The sequence below is a fragment of the Panthera leo genome, chromosome A3 (genome assembly GCF_018350215.1).
Source record: "Panthera leo isolate Ple1 chromosome A3, P.leo_Ple1_pat1.1, whole genome shotgun sequence".
NCBI lineage: Eukaryota > Metazoa > Chordata > Mammalia > Carnivora > Felidae > Panthera > Panthera leo.
The window spans coordinates 58,874,096-58,891,197 of NC_056681.1; the positions used below are offsets into that span (position 1 = coordinate 58,874,096).

The 17,102-nt window shown below is 47.0% G+C and overlaps 1 protein-coding gene across 1 annotated transcript in view; it reads right to left on the bottom strand.

The window, feature by feature from the left end:
• The window catches only part of NPAS2 (neuronal PAS domain protein 2), a 194,090-nt gene that overhangs the window by 2,845 nt on the left and 174,143 nt on the right, over positions 1-17,102 (bottom strand). The window contains exons 18-23 of the mRNA XM_042931973.1: positions 15,040-15,129; positions 11,331-11,477; positions 5,614-5,811; positions 3,426-3,616; positions 3,049-3,141; positions 445-625 (exon numbers count right to left, since the gene is read on the bottom strand). Coding sequence (XP_042787907.1) covers positions 445-625; positions 3,049-3,141; positions 3,426-3,616; positions 5,614-5,811; positions 11,331-11,477; positions 15,040-15,129 — 900 coding nt within the window. The remainder of the gene's footprint in view (positions 1-444; positions 626-3,048; positions 3,142-3,425; positions 3,617-5,613; positions 5,812-11,330; positions 11,478-15,039; positions 15,130-17,102) is intronic.

Consider the following 17,102-nt stretch of genomic DNA (forward strand, 5'->3'; position numbering starts at 1 on the left):
CCCACATTTCCCTGGAAAGCCCCAAATTCATGCCACATTATTGTATTTATCAGGCAAGTTTGATGTATCTTTAAACATGGTTTAATTTTATATTTGTATCAGACTTTGTGTATAAACACACTAACAAGTCTGACAAATACAGTAGTCAGCGTCTGATTTTTGCTCTAAAAGTAGAGCAAAAAAAAATATGGACACTATAATAAAAATACGGACCTATGAGGCATAATGGCTGAGTCTAAGTTCTTATACTAAAGATGTACGGATTTTATAAACTTTAAGTATTATAAACTTCATAGACTGCAAAGATTCAAATGCAAATCTATGTGGTGCTTATTTCGGAACTGAGGACTAGAACCATCCTGAAAGCAAGGGAGGGAAAGCCTGCCGGGCCTCTGCCTTGGAGCCGGGCCCTGTGCCCTCACGCATGAGTGCGGGGGTGCCCACCTGCAGGAAGTGCTGTGCCTGCTGCGGGGCCTGTGCGGGCTGCAGGGGTGACTGCCTGGAGGCGGCGGCGGGGAAGCTGGGCTGAGGCACCGCCTGTCCCATCAGCAGGACGGGGGGCGAGGTGCTGCTGCTGGTGGTGTGCATGTCTGCATTTTGAAACACGGCCTGGCTCTGCGGATACCTGTTGGGTCATACGTGGGAAGGAGAAAATAGACTTTTGAGAAAGAGGTGTTCATGTGACACCAACAGCACACGCAACGACAAAAGGACCCTCAGACAGACTGGACTTCATCAGAATTGAAAACTTTGATGCCTCAAAGGACGTTATCCATGGATTGAGAAGGCCACCAATGAAAAATATTTGCGAATCATATATCTAATGAAGGACTGATGCCCAGGTTATTAAAAAAAATCCTACAACTCAACAACAACAAAACAGCCTGACTAAAAATATAGGCAAAGGGCTTGAACAACATTGCTCTTAAAAAGGATACCAAAAGGATAGCCAATCAGCACAAGAAGAAATGCTTAACATCCTTAGTCATTAGGGAAATACAAATCAAAATCGAAATGAGAGACTACTTCACAGCCATCATAATGGCTATTATGGAAAAAAAAAAACCCACCAGAATAATAAGTGATGACGAGGACATGGAGAAATTGCAAACTTTGTGCACTGATAGAAATGTAAAATGGTGCAGCCACTCTGGAGAACAAGACAGCAGTTCCTCAAAAAAGCTTAGAATTACCACACAATCCAGCAATGTCACTTCGGGAAATGTACCCAAGAGAAGACGAAAGGCGGGACTCAGGCAGATATTTGTACACTCATGTTTGTAGCAACAATATTCACAGTAGCCAAAGAGTAGAAGCAAGCCTAGTAACCATCGATGGGTGAATGGATAAGCAAAATGCGGTATATAAATATAAGGGAATATTATTCAGCCTCAAAAAAGAAGTAAATTCTCACACATCCAGAGCACATGAAGTAATACTAAAGGAAGTAAGCCAGTTGCGAAAGGACAAATACTGTGTGACTCCACTTAGATGAGATTCCTAGAGGAGTCAGATTCATAAGAGACAGAAAGTAGACCAGTGGGGATGGAGGGTACAGGGAGTGGGGAGCTAATGTGTAATGGGGTTCAGAGTTTTAGTTTGGGAAGATGAAGAAGTTCTGGAGATGGATGGTGGTGATGGTGAATGCCACCGAACTGTCCACTTAAAGATAGTAAAAATGGTGAATTTTATGTTGTATATATATTCTACCACAATTTAAAAAATTAGAAAAGGAAAAGGTGTTGATGATAATGGTCCATGAACAAGAGGCAGAAGAAGGCCATTTAGGGAAAGCTCTGGAGGAGCACAAACCAGGAACAGGTGTTTAAAGACAGCACAGAGAAGTTCATTTTGTATTTATATATTCTGGAAATGTGATTTCTTTCTATGAGGTCATTTGTAACAAGGTGGAGCATTAGGTCATGTCTGGAAGAGACGGTAGAGAATATGGGGAGGGTAGCAATCATTGGGTTGACGGAAAATGGCAGAGTTCTGGAAGAAAGAATGCCCATTTTTGCCTAGTTCACTGCATTTTAAGCATCTCTGGAACGCGATGTAACAAGTCTGTTTTGTCTAATTGAGAGCACCATCAGAGAATTGAAAGGCAGCTCCTGAAGTGCACATCCCCCATCTCTCTCCATCACGGGGTTTTTATCAGGATAAAATGAAACGATACAGGTACCAGCCCCTGCCTCTCAGAAATGTTCAGAAAACATCCACTGTTATTATTATAACTGGCTGAAGGAGGACATGGGAGGAAGGGCTTCTGGGAGCTGGTCTTAGGGGATGGCTCTAAGGATGGCCAGGCCTAATTAGCTAGCCCTGTCCTAGTAAACTTCAGACACACACTCAACCAATGTTTATGCAAAAAAGACGTCTGTGAGATAGTTCTGCCTCCTGTCAAGAGCTAGGAACTGTTTTCCAGTAGCTTTTCGAGTATCCATTCCTAGGTCTCCAGTGACCTTTGTCCCCAGTAATTAATGCAATAGTAGAACAAAGCTGCTTCTGGACGTGGGGGCTGCAAGTGGTGAAGAGTCTGCGGAAGGAGACACAGAAAGTTGCGTGTCTGGGAAGGAAGGAGAGCCCACATCTGCAGGGTTTCACAGTCCCGTGGCTCGGCACCAGAACCACACAGCTGGAGAGCTCCAAGTGTCCAAGTATGCCTGTGGAATGTGCCAGCATCTGCTGGTCAGATGGAGCCATGGGAGCGCCCTGGGGAAGGGGATCAGGCTACATTTACCTGGGATGTTACCGAGGGCAAAGGACCCATAAAGATATCTGAAGATGATGACAGACAGGGGATATAATTAATTGTTTTGTTCAGGTCCTGTTTTAAGCACGGAATGCTGACACACAGTTTGATCTTCTTCAATGGGAAATGGAAGAAGAGCTAAGGGGGTCTCCTTGCAAAGGGTGTGGGCACACTTTGACCTTGCCTTTCGTGTGAGACGCACAGGAACGCTGCTGGTCCAGGCCGATGAGAGCCCTGCCAGCCTGAGACCACTCAGTGCAGTTCTCTGCCTCCTCCCTCCACCCGGGGCCACCTACTTGACTTGCCGTCCAGTCCTGCTGACCTCTGAGGGCTGCCTCGCATCACAGGACCCAGGCATCATGGGCTGGATGGGCTGGCTCAGCAATAGCCTTGGAGCAGAGGAGGAGATAAATGGGAAACTTGAATCAGCACCCAAACTGTAGACCCGCTGGCTGACGGCAGCACCTGCCCAGCCTGGCTGGGCCCTCTCTGGCTGCCCCTGACACCCACTGTGCCCACTCTGCTCTCAGAGGAAGATGAGCACAGCCATCCAAGACCCCAGCCCTCTCTTGCCACTTTGTTAGCTGAGACTGGGAGGCAGCAGAAGGGAGGCTGAAGTGGCTACTGTAAAGCTGCACCTGAGCTATCTTTTAAATGAGGGCGATCTCAGTACCTGAGCTGCCGATCATGACCAAAGTCTGGGCTGGGCTGGCACTGGCTGCCATCCTGGGAGGCGGAAGCAAGTGTGGTCAGGCTCAGAGCTGGTGGGATCACAGCCGTGGTGCTGCTGAACTGGGGCGTCAAGCTGCTCACTGAGTGGCCACTTCCCTGCATCATCTGTGAGCTTCTCATAGGCCGTGGACCCTGGAGCCATCATGTTAATGAGAGAGGTAAGACTTAGACTCAACTCAGGTGTCATCTCTCCAGGAATCCTCCCCAGAACCTCTTTGTTCTACCTACCCTGGCCCTTCCTCTTAGGACCCACTACTTTTCTTTGTTGTGGTTTTGTTTGTTTGTTTTAAGTTTATTTATTTTGAGAGAGAGAGAGAGAGAGAGAGAGAGAGAGAGAGAGAGACAGAGGATATATCCCAAGCAGGCTCCATGCTGTCAGCATGAAGCCAATGCAGGACTCAAACCCAGAAACCATGAGATGATGACCTGAGCTGAAATCAAGAGTTGGATGCTTAACCAACTGAACCCCCTAGGCACCCCTAGGACCCACTAGTTTTTGAAGTATTTTGATCCTGGGACTGTCTTCCCCATTGGATTATAAACACCTCAAGGATTCTTTAAATCCCTTGGGCCTAGAACAGTGTTGGGCACTCAGCAAATAAGGAAAATGTGCATGGAACTACCTTCTGCTTCACAAATTCTACTCCAGACACGTGGACCTCCTTACTGTTTCTAACTCATCAGGCCTCAGGGCCTTTGCACTGGCTGATTCCCCCATGTAGAATGCTCTTCCTCCTAATACTGGTATGGTTCATTCTCTCATTCCATCAGGTCTCTTTTATCGAATATTATCTACTCTAAGAAAAGGCTACCTATTGAAAACTCCAGCACAGTCCCCAACCTTCACCTGTGTTCTTGCCCACACCCCCAGCATTCACCTGTGTTCTTGCATAACCATTTGACATGCTGTCATCTTTACTCGTTTGCATCTCTCTCCTGACTTGCATCAGAGATGCTGTTTTCTTTTTTGTTCACTGCTTTCCCTCAGTGCTTAGCACACAGTGAGCACATAATAAATACTTGTGACTGAAATCTTAAATGAATGATGGAATGGGCTTGGATTTGCTTTTTTGTTTTTTGGGTTTTCCAGTGTTTGACTGACTATCCATTCATATGATGGCACCACAGTGTTTTAACTCTTGAGGCATCTTTGAAATTTTTCAATATTGGATAGTGTAGGCCCTTCCTCAGTTTTTCTTTTCCAAATTCTTCTTGGCTATTCTCATTAATTTTTCTGTTGACCTTTAGAACCAAAAGGCTGCATTTTAGAGGAAAACCCTCAAATCTGGGTGAAGATGGGCCAAACTATTAAATGTGGACTTTTTCCACATTTTATTGTATGTTATCTGTACGTTATCTGTTTACATTCCCAGAGGCCCCATGGGACTAGAAGCTCCTTGGAGTCAAGATAAGTCTTATTCGTCTCTGTTCCCCTGGGAGATGGTGAATAAGAGGAGTTCAGCAGATCTGCTGAACAGGTGCCAGTATGAGACTTGAGGAGAGGCTGTATCTTGCCTTCCAATCTTTGATCTTCCAGAAGCAGGGGCTTAGGTCCTCTCAATTTCATTCAATTTAAGTGCCATTTATTGCTGGCTGACTGTCAGATTGCAAAGTCATTGATGGCTTGTAGTAGGTGGTAATGACAATGAGGGAAGGGCTTGGTGGGGAATCTGGAGGAAGGAGAGGGAGCACGGTGGCCCAGGGGAAAGGGACAATGAACAGAAGTGGATAACCTGTGTTCTCACACTGATAATGGCTATAACCAGACTAGATGAAGAGGACTGAGGACACACACACGGGGACATATGGCTGTCAATGTGAGTGTCTGGGTATCCATATCTACCTCCAACCCAGGTCAGGATCAATGCTGAAAGTTTCAACTGCAGGATACCATTGAGATATTTTAACATATTAATAAAACACAGAAGGAAACTAGTACAACTTGGGGCTTCAGAGTGACTTAGAATAAGGAAAAGAACCTCCTCGCGCCCCCCCCCCCCCCCAACATACTCTAGCCCTGGTCACAGAGGAAAGGCTCAATAGGTTTCCAGTTCGGGATACTGCAGGAATCAAGCATGCCCTGGTCTGCTTCGGTGGCGAGGACTGAGTATGAAGACAAGCACTTTTACCTGGGTTGATATCACACTTGATTCTCTGAGCAGGTGCTGGTTTGCCACCTGGGCAGAGGCAATCTGCCCTGGGAGTTGAGGGCTGGCCACAAGCTGGGGCTGGGAGGCTGGGGCTGACCTCTGCTGGAGTTGCTGCTGAGCCTCAGGCCGCGTTGCGCTGCTGAAGCTCAGGGAAACAGCTGGCTGCTGCAGGAACATCTGGAAGCAGAACAGTGTACCTTTAAGTTTGGGATCACATGTGCCTCCACTTTCAGGGCTCTGCCTCACACACCAAGGTGTCTGCACCTTCTCTGTATTCCCTATCCACGGCTTTCTTGCTCTCTCTGACCTGCTTGGGAAGGATTCATTCACTCAACGTGGGGACATTGGGTGCTGTGATGCCACAAGCACAGTGCAAGGGTCCCGGAGGTGGAGCAGTGGGTCGGAGGGATGCTGACCTTGCCTTATAGAAGGCTACCGTCTAGCGATGGAGGTCTATCAGTGTGAAAGATGCTAAGATCCAGATGGTCTATAAATAACTCAATGTACTTGCATAGAGACTGCATTGGCTTACCAGTTTCTTATTAGAAGAGAGAAATATCTTGTTAATGGGATGAATGGTGGCAGAGGGTAGGCTAACCTGTGCCATAAGGCTGCACCATCCTGGCAGTAGGACCAGGCCCTGTGCCAGGCCTTACATCTCTGACCACTGGCCTGGGTGTGTACCCACATTGCGGTCGGGCATCTTACCCAGCAATCCGCTCCCATTAGCTAGGTGACTCTGCATTCCCAGGGAGGCAAATGTGATACATTGGCCTGGAAGTTTTAATTTGAAAGGTTTAAGAGAATTTGATAAGTTTGTAGAATGTTTAAGTGTTTATGAGAACCTCGATCTACTTCATTTTTGATGTGTTTGATTTAAAAGAATTGCTTAAGAGCTTAGAAAGATTTTACTTCTAAGTTGACAGGTCTGCCTTGTTCAGCACATGAAACGTTTGGAAGATTTAGACATATTGAACTTGTAGACTAATGGCTATGGTAGAGAATGTTGGTTATTTATGATTTGTTACATTTATAAACTAGCTGAAAAAATAAAAACAAGTAAAAGCATTGCTATTTTTAGACCAAATTAGATTTGTAAATAAAATATAATCTGTAAATTGACTCTAAAGCCTTAAGAAAAACAACTTTAATACTTTTAATAATAATTTAAACCTAAGACGTGTAACCAGCTCTTTGAATCAAAGGTCCTTGTGGGCATTGAAAACTGGTATTATTGAATATATTGGATTCTTTCCTTCTCTTTCTTTCTTTCTTTCTTTCTTTCTTTCTTTCTTTCTTTCTTTCTTTCTCTTTCTTTCCTTAGAAATGTTTATTTATTTTTGAGAAAGAGAGATAGAGAGCAGGGGAGGGGAAGAGAGAGAGGGAGACAGAACCCCAAGCAGGCTCTGCGCCATCACCAAGAACCCGATGCGGGGCTCGAACCCACGAACTGTGAGATCATGACCTGAGCTGAAACCAAGAGTCAGATGCTCAACTGACTGAGCCACCCAGGTGCCCCCAAATATACTGGATTCTTGACAGGCAGTGCTGCCCTCCATTTAAGGGCTATAGCTTTGAGTTCTTGAGGAGCAAGTCCCTCTTCCTTCTAGCATCTGGAGTTTTAATCCTCCATTCCTGTACTCAGGTCAGTACAACCTCAAACCCAGTACAGAACCGACATGCCAACATTTGCTGAGTGACAGAGTAATTATGGAAAGGCAGAGGTAGAACCATGCCAAGTAGATACTAGCAGGAGCAGAGTAGTTAGTTCAAGTTTACACCTCATGGGCGGGGGTTGAGCTGGCTCCGAGAGGCCTGAGGCAGGTGGGTGGCTGAGCTGAGTGGACCAGGTTCCCATCTGGTCCCCTTTCCACCACCCCACCTGATCTCCCTGCTTTCCACTCACACCTCCACCCCACCAGAGAGGTTTTCAATGAGAGCTCTTTGTCACTTAAGAAGTTAAGAAGAATTTTCTGGGTATCAATCATCTTAGATTCAGTTTGGGGATTATTACTTATAGCACTTACAGTGACCTACACTTCATCACTTTAGCAAAAACACAATACTCAAAACTACATAACATACATTTTTCCGGTAGGGAACAATTTACCTTCTGGTTAGACTTCAAAAAAACTGCAACCTTTATTTATGACAGGCAGTATAATGTGGCTTAAATCACATACCTAGGTTCAGATTCCAACCCCAACATGTATTACTGGTATGACCTTAGGCAGTTTTCATGACTTTCCAAAGCTTTAGTTTCTTCATTAATAAAACAGTGACATTAACATCATATATCTCATAAAGGATTAAATAAAATTTATGCTGAGACATAGTAAGGGCTCAATCAACGTTAGATAGTAACAACAGTATTTAAAATGAAAAAAGGAACTTTTTGTTCCTTTGCCTCTTTGGGCATTCAAAAACTATCTGAAAAATGAGTGATGAATAAATAAATGAATGAATAAACAAATAAATGAGGCTTTTGCTCAGAGAAGGGCAAACTATTTCTGCTTGTGTTATGTCAGAGACTGCTGGCTCTGCTACTCTGTCCCACTGATGTGTGCCTTCTAAGGGTAAAAACCCTGTCCTGTGTATCTCTGTTTTTGCGCAGTGCCTAACCAAGTGCTTGATACATAATGGGTGTCTGCCAGATGGAAGGATAGATGGATGGATTGATGGATCGATAGGTGTATGGAGGGTGGATGGATGGAAGGAATGATGGATGGATGCATAAGTGGATGGAGGGAATGAAGGAAGGGATGATGGATGAATAAATGGATGAATGAGTGGATGGAAGAAAGGAAAGAAAGATAGATGAGTGATTGAAAAGAACTATCAAGGAACACATTTGCCATTGCTACAGATGCCCTTCCTGGCATTTCTTTGAGTAGCCAGCAGAGGGCGTGCATACTCTCAAAAAGAGAACAAGAGGCATCCTTCTCTGGACTGCAGGGGGTGACACAACCTTTCATGGGAACAGCTCTCCCCAAGTAGCATCCTTCATGGCTCCCATCTAGGTGCAGACACAAACACTTCAGAGGACCTTTCCCTCATAACCCAGTTGTGTGTGTGTGTGTGTGTGTGTGTGTGTGTGTGTGTGTGTGTGTGTTACTGTGTGTGTTTTAATTGTGCTCAGTAAGCATCACATGCACACATAGTCTCAATGAAAGCTCAGGGGCACTGAAGTAAAGTAGGAAAGTCCACTGACATTCTGGTAAAGGCTTTTGTAGGGGACAATCCTAATTCACTGTGCACATCCATGCCTCTGTTTTACCCACAAAAAAGTAGAATTTTATGGTTTAGGAGGATGACTTCTTAAAAGGCACAGGGGGTCAACTTTATAGGAAGTATGAGAAAAATAGTTCCTTCATTCAAATAGAAAAAGCTATCAGAGAAAAAAAAGCTTCTAATTTTTAAGAATAAACCAATCGTATGCTCACATGTGGTTTTTCATTATTCTAATCTGCTTCCTTTTACAATACTTACTATTACAGAACATCTTAGAAATACACAAAATAGAGGTATAATGAAACCCCATGTATCATGTTTAGGCTTCAACAATGATCAACTCTTCATCAATAGTTTGATATATCAATAGTTGATAGTCTATCAAATATCAATTATTCTTATTTAATCTCTCTTCCCCACTCCTACCTTTTTAGGGAAGGGGTGGAGTAATTTTTACTTGCTTTTTCTTTATGCTTGAACCACGCAGGTTTTTGGTTTTGTTTTTAAGGAATATCACATTTTGGTTGTACATTTTGGAATGTATTTCTTTAAATCTGTAAACTTGTAAAACTACAAGAAGGCAGGCTGCTTGAGGAAATATTCTCTGGTTGGACAATCTGTGGATTTCCATGTTCTTTGGAAAATTCCACTGCAAAGATAAGGTCACAAGTATGAAAACGGGGAAGGAACACACTGCAGGGCCTGATTTCCACCTCAACCCTCACAAAACTCAGGTGCCCTGTTGGTATGGATACTTTGGGGGGGGGGGGGTGTAACAAAATGCATTGGTCACGAGGAAGAAAAATAAGACTTCTTCATAACAAGGAGTGAAAGAGATAACCTTGTGTCGCCTGTTATTTTAGAATTCAGCTTGAATGTGGAAAAGGCAGGAAATAGAAAGGCCCGGGCTCTGAGGAGGATGTTCATACGCCTACCTTGCTTTTAGCAGTTTCTGGCTCAATTTTCCCCTTCCTGTTAGTGTAAAAATTCCATTCAAGTAATTGGAGTCAGGCAAGTTCTGCCAATCGGGCCTTGGATCAGTGAGAAAATATTACAGCTGGGAAGGAATAAGCAAAAAGGGACTTTGACACCTCCATGACTGCATTTCTTTTCCTGTAAACACTGTGGTCTTCTCCCCGGCCCGTTTTGGGGAGTGGTAGAGGAGGCGGGGCAGCTGCAGGGCTTTGGGTGTGGCCGAGCTCTCCGCCCCCGGACCCCCGGGGCGGGAAGTGCGCGTCCCGCTGGGCTCTGTCCTCCGGGTGGTGGGGCGGGGGGGAAGGGAGAGCCCAGGCTGAGGGTCTGTGCGGATGGGGGTGGGGGCAGGGGCAGTTAGGCTCTGGAAAGCAAGCCAGGAGCGCCTCTGAGGAGCCCAGGGAGGCAGGAAGGCCGGCAGCAGGTGTCTCCCGCTACCCAGCATCGCCGATCCTTCACGCGTTATCTCACCGCGCAGGGCTAGGGCGCTGCGCTCGCATAGAACCTGTTGGTCCCCCCGGAAGGGTCTGTGTGGACCGTGACCGGGAAGCGGCAGGGCCAGGGTTCCAACCATTTTCTCCAAGGGTGTCTCCTGCTTCCTTCCGCCTCTTCTAAGGGGCGTGGGGGGAGGAGTGCAAATGCTTAGAGCTCTCAAGGCAGACTCCAAGGTGAGCTAGAATTACGTTCACAATTAGAGGCTGGGTCACAAGAATGCACTTGGGAAGAAACATAGTCTTCACCTGATACAAGTAAAACTTGGTAAAAATCACTTATCCTTGTAAGAAATCTAATATATACAGCTTTCACTCCAAAAGCAATCTCTCCAAAGGATTTAAAGAAGCGACATCTGGCGGGGGTGGGGGGCAGTGTCATGGTTGAAAGCTGCTGTTGTCAGAACTGCAGCATGCCGCAATGGGCATGCCACAAATGGGGTGGCCTGGAGATGCCAGGGTGCTGACCTCCAGTCCCCAGCTCCCTCTCCCATCTCCCCTCTGTGCAGGGTGCAGATCTCATCATTTCCCAGATCTCCCTTCATGGCCCCTTTGGGTGAGAGGCTACAGTAGAGCTGCCTCCATTTCCCCCACGGGTAGCCAGTACCCGGCCCGGTGCTATGAAAGCAGTTACACAGGTGCCGGGAGTCTATACCCCCACAGGAGGGAGGGAGGCAGGCATCAATGTAGGGCAAACCACCACCACTCATGAATGAAAATGCAGGTGATATACAGACATTATGTGCCCAACAGAGCAAGGGGTCAACTGGGAGGGTGTCATGTGAAATTCGTGTTTGGCCTGGAGTTGGGGATGGAGGAGGGGGGATTTGTTCCTTGTACTTGGTATTGGAGGTTGCAATATGCTTAGTAAGCAGGACTCATTAGGGCAGTACAGAGGCACTTTGGTGGGAGTCCTGCCCACCCCGAAACAGTGGATAAATATGGCAGGGAGGCAGGGAGGACAGAGACCGTGGCGGATGCTGGCCCAGGAAGAGGCCTCACCTGGATATTGGAGTCCTGGACCAGGCAGAGCTGCTCCTGGATCTTGTGGAGCTCCTCCTGCTGCCACCGGATGTTAGCTTGCAGGATCCGTGTCCGCTGCTCCAGCTGGTCTTTGATGGTCTGGAACATGCTGAACTGTGCTGAGAACTTGAAGGTGGAGTCAAAACACAAGACCAGATGAAAGAGTTATTTCAGCCTTGCAGACAGATGTTGCTGCTGTTCTGAGCAGCCCTGCCCACTTTCTTTTCCGGTCCCTTATCCACCCTTTTTGGTATCCCTCCTGAGTGACTCACTGCTGGGGCGCTCGGCAGGGTGCAGGGTCTTTGGATGAGCACTGGGAGGCCCAGTGGTCCCCACATGAGCTTTTCTCAGGCCTACCAGAACCTGCAGGTCTAATGTATTGCACTGCAGCTTGGGAGGGCCACAGAATTGGGACACAATTTTGTGAGCAGTGCTCACAAACTGACATTCCAAATTTGGTTAGACAGACAAATGGTTTTGGGGATGAATGTCAAAAGCAGTGCATCAGAGAGCATGTGACAGCTTCACAGGCAATCTGGGGTCCTATCGTTATCCTAAATCTGATCCTGGCATACAGGGCTCTTCTGTAACAATTCACAAATGAGCTTGATAGCTACAATTTGTGGGGGCCCTGCTCTCCAAACCAGCCTGAGGCCGTGGGGAGGCCTTACCACCCTCCCTCACTTCCCTCAGGTTCATTTGCTGCTCTGCACTTAGAGATCTGTGCACCAAAAGACTAAGGAAAAGAATAGTACAATCACCTGACATTTATCCTGAGGGTAACACTGGCAGAGGGTGCCCTTACAGGAGGGACACTGATATCTGCTTTGCACATAAGCTCCAAGTTTCCCCTCCATTCCACCTCTTACTCCTTTTCCTGGGATGGAGGTTGGTTTTAGAAAGATTCTACAGGTGATCTCTGGGACATAGGTCCTACCTTGACATAGGGTGTTTCCTTGCAAGGAAACACGAGGAAAGTAGGGGATCGTGGCAAGGGAGGCTGGCACTCCCTGGAGTGGCTACCCTGCTCTGGGCTCTCTGGAGCACTCAATAATTCCTGTTTCTTGAGGAACATGTGTTTGCTGGCCTGGGACTTCCCCTTCCCTCCTCCCTCCCTGCCTTCCTCCTCCTTCCCTCCCTCTCCCTTTCTCCTTATCTTTTCCTTCCCTTCCTCCTCCTTTTTTTTTTTTTTTTTTTAAACAATGACTTAACCTCCATTCCCTCAATCTCTATCCCAACATTCTCCCTAGTCTGATTCTTGCTCATTGTCTTTTGCAAACACCTCCAGAGACTCTTCCTCTGCCCTTTGACCTTTCTTACATGGAAAAGCAAGGAGGCTGGGGAGACTTTAGAACACAGATAGGATACACTGAAGGATGGAATAACTGACTGCAGTTTTTGGAGTGGCAAAATGATTAAAAAAACCCACTATATGCTGCCACTTGCGGAGACCCACACTGGCCAGTCGTTTAATTCTTTACATCATACCCCCATGTCACGCAGAGGTTGTGGCTCGCTTGAGATCGCACAGCTAGCTGGTGGTCCGGGGCCAAAATGTGAATTCTGAGTCTCAGGAGCTGGATGAGGCCGAGCGGTTTTGCCAGCAACACCTCCCCCGCCTCCCAAATCCACCTCAATCAGAGCGGCTTTGCCTTCAGATTTCATTTAACAGAAAAAGTCTCTTGCTAAATATGAGTTCTCTGTGCTAAACCAGACTGTATCACAAAAATCTTCATCACAATGTAAGTAATCAAAACACACAGCTGGGAATTTGAAAGAGAATTCCATTAAGAAAGCGACCTCTACTAGGTAGCAAATTAAACACACACACACACACACACACACACACGCACACACACAACCACAACACAAAAGCTTCCAGGGGTTCTACAAAGTCAGGAAACATTGGGGGCTACGCCTAGCATGTCCAGTGGAGAGGACACTCTGGGTTGCCCAGTTGGCTCCAAAGGGAAATAGGAGGGGGCAGGGCAGTCACGGAGGGGCCAGCGCTGTGCTTCATAAGTGATAGTGACTTCTAATATTATTCTGATTTTCTCAAGGGATTCCAAGACACCCAGGCCTTAGTCTCTTGTTATATTCTTGATCATGGCCTCTTTGAGAAAGACATTTATTCTAACTTAGAGACATTTTAGAAACACATCTTGAAGCCAAACCACCAGCTAGTTACCCAGAAAACCCTTTGTCAGACTTTAGGTTTTATTCCCCCCGCCCCTTTCCACGACAGGGTGCTAGAGTGATAGATAGCTTCAGAGAATGGAAAGAGAGAAAACTGTAGAATGCACTGTTTTACATGGAGCTGGTATGCAAAGAACTGTCTGACTTGAAAGGTCAGCATTATGCAAGAATGTCTTAAAGAATATGGTTATTATTAAGTATAACATGCCTAAGAGACTAAGAACTGTTTCTGTTAATTAAAATGACGTTTAATACATGAAACATTAGAATTTGAAGAAGGCCTTAATCACATCATTATGCATAATAAAACAAAGACATTCCTTTAGGATGCAAGACCCAGAAGTTACAGGAACCCTCATTTCATGTGCCTTTGGATTGAAAAACTTACTAATTTCATACCAAATGTGCCTTGGAAATTCGAAGAGAAAAAAAAAATTTTTTTCCAAATGAGGATGAACATAGACTATTTTAATTAGTTGACTCTGGATGAGTAGCTTTGACATCCTTCCAGCCTAACTCTGTCGAGGGGCATGTGCTAGCAGGTGTCTTTCTGATTCCAGGAAAGCATCTGAGACGGCTGTTAATGGGACATGTGCTGTAAAAGAGTTTTCATCGGTGCTGATGGATTTGCCCCAAGAGAGAAGTCCACACTTTGGCAGGAGTGCGGCCAGGAGTACTTGTCAGTGAACTGTGACCTCGGATCCCCTTGTAGCCAGACAGTGGCACAAAGCTAGATATCCCATAAAGAAACTGAAAGTGGAGCCTGGCCTCAGTGCAGTGTATGCTAGTCAGCTCAAAGGCCCTACGCGGCCACAGAATGAATGACCACTATTTCATTCAGCCTCTCACCAGGCCTCGAGCACGTCCTGCAGGGCCCAGCTCAGGGGTCACCTCCTCGGTAGGCTCTTTTCTTACTGGTTGTGTAAACACACATACCCTGCCATGGAGGTTGGTCTGTTGGTATGCCCACCTCTCCCTTCAACTCTGAGTGCTAAAAGCTAGGGCTGTGCCCCTCACACCAGCTCATGGACTGACCCAAATAGTAACTCACTGAATGTTGCTAAAACAAGGAAGGAATTACTCAGCAAAGCCACGGTCCTTAAAAAACAAAACAAAACAAAACAAAACAACCAACAAATGTGGTATTTATAGTACTGGACTCACAGCTTCCTATGACATTTGGCCTAATTCAAACTTTTCCTGAAATAACATAACCAATTTGGAGTCATAAAAAGTAAGAGGAACATGGAGAAGTGGCTGAGGGATGAACAAAGATTAAGAAAAAGATATGGCCAGAGGGGACAGGGAGAGGACAAAGTTCATAGCTCGACGTGCCCCACCTGCGTGTCAAGAGAAACATCCCCCGGTTTGGGATCTTGCTTTGGTACCTATACATTGGCACCGATGCATCTACACACCCAAGAGGATAGCAAGCATTCTGTCCCGGGGAGTGCCACCACCAGGCTCCCCTTTCCCTGAGCCCCAGACTCACCTGTGTCATGGGGGCAGGTGGGTTCTGCAAAATGGTCTGAGGCAGGAGCTGCTGTGTGAGGTCACAGGATGACGGGGCAGGCAGGGGAGCCTGGGGAAGAGAGGGGGCCCTTGTTAACAAACACCACTTCTGGGCCATTACAGAGGCACATGGATGCTCTCGCTCAGCTGGGTTCTCTGGCCTAGGGGAGGCCCTTCTGCACTAGAGTGAAGAGCTTACATGCAGAAGGTAGGCTGTGCTGCCGCCCTTGCAAGACACAGAGTCAGAGCTGACACATGGCTGATGGAGGGTGCAGGGTGCCCTTGAGCAAGATCCTGGAGTCACTCGGGGTCTGGGATGCCTTCCCACCATGGTGTGCCCTGCAAAGCCGCTATGACGTGCCGGAGCTTGGCAGCTCCTCTCGCTCCCCCTTCCTTGCCTCTGTTCTAGACTCCATTCTTGCTGGATTTGGTTGCTTCTTCTCCCAAATTGATAAATTCTTAGCACTGTCATCGAGCAATACGAATGGGGTTGTGCTAATAACCAGCGCTGGCTTTGCGTGTGGCCCTTATCCTCCCTGCTCAACCTGAATGCAGCGGACAGATGTGCCATGCGTTTCTATATCCATTCATTCATCCAGGCAGTGAATACTGGTGCAATTTCACCAGGCTCTGTCTGGAATCTGTTCAAGAGACTCCTGGGCAGTCAGCTGAGTCACAGACCTTGTTTCCTGATCCCTCAGGGCAGGGCAGGAGGACAGTGGGGGCGATACGTAGCAATGTGTAGAAACAAGAAATGAAATCCTCAGCTTCGTGGGCTATTGAGAGTTTTTAAAAGAAAAGTAAAAGGGTTCTTCTGAAGTTACTCCCAAACTGTCCCTCAGGCCCTAGAGACCATAAAGAGAAGCCCAAATGGGAAGTGTCACACAGGACAACATTGGGAGGAAGTGACCACAGGAGACCTTGTTTTGAGTGAGGAATCCCCAGCACAGGGCTGCCTGGAGCCTGGTTTGTTCTCCTCGGATCGCATCCCTCACACAGCGGAGAGGAACCAGAACTGCACCCCCATCAGTGGCAGAAAGTAGTTCTACTGGACTGCCAAGTATCGGAAGAATGGCATTCATGGCTTGGAAGCATTTTTGGAAGGTGGCTGGAGAAAAAGAAAGTGGTCTTTGTCTTGTGCGATTTGAAAATAAAACACGTCACTCCAGCTTTTCAAGGAGGGCCTGCATGATTTTCCTGGAGACCGCAAGCAGGAAGCTGGCACGTTCACTCCCATCTCCAAAATGTCAGCGAGGGTTGGGTAGGGGGTATCTGGCAACTACCTGGATGTGGCCCCTGACATTCTTGGACACTTCTCCCATCCTGAGGTGGAGTCTATGTCGATCTCTGTGGGTGAGCTGGGGCTGCTCTGATCAAGAAGGATGTCAGAGGTGACACTGTGGGACTTCCAAGGCTAGGTCACAGAAAGCCATGTAGCTTCTGGCTGGCTCTCACAGAAAGCTCCATCTCCAGACATTTCTTCTTGGAACCCAGTCGCCATGCTGGGAGAAGCCTAAGGCAAGTTGGGCCCAGGCAAGAAGGGGCCCAGGCAAGTGGAGGGTGGATGGTCTCAGGGTAGCCCGGCCCACCCCACGTACCAGACATGAGCGCAGACACCCCTGGGGTGTGGATTCCCCAGGTCTAGTCGGTGAGGCCTCTTGACACGAGGCAGCAGAGAGGAGTCAGCCCTGCTGTGCCCTTCCTGAATCCCGCGAATGTGAGAAATGACTGTTGGTTTACGTCGCTAAGTTTGGTGTGACCCCTTACGAGGCAGGAGATAACTGGAGTATTGTGTGTATCAGTGATTTTGCATACAGCCAGCGTGCTTTCTAAAAGGCCACTCACTCCCTGACCTTCTGGGGAGGTCTGGTGTGTATCAGGGACACTGACTGATGTATGCAGAGATAGATTTTTGTTGGCACTGACTTCTTGAACATTTTCCCTGGAGTGAAACAGGACCTCAGATGGAAGGATCCTGTGTACCCTCAGAGACTCTGGGGATGTGACCCCCGGTTTGAGGTTTTTCAGCTTAATCTTTAAAAT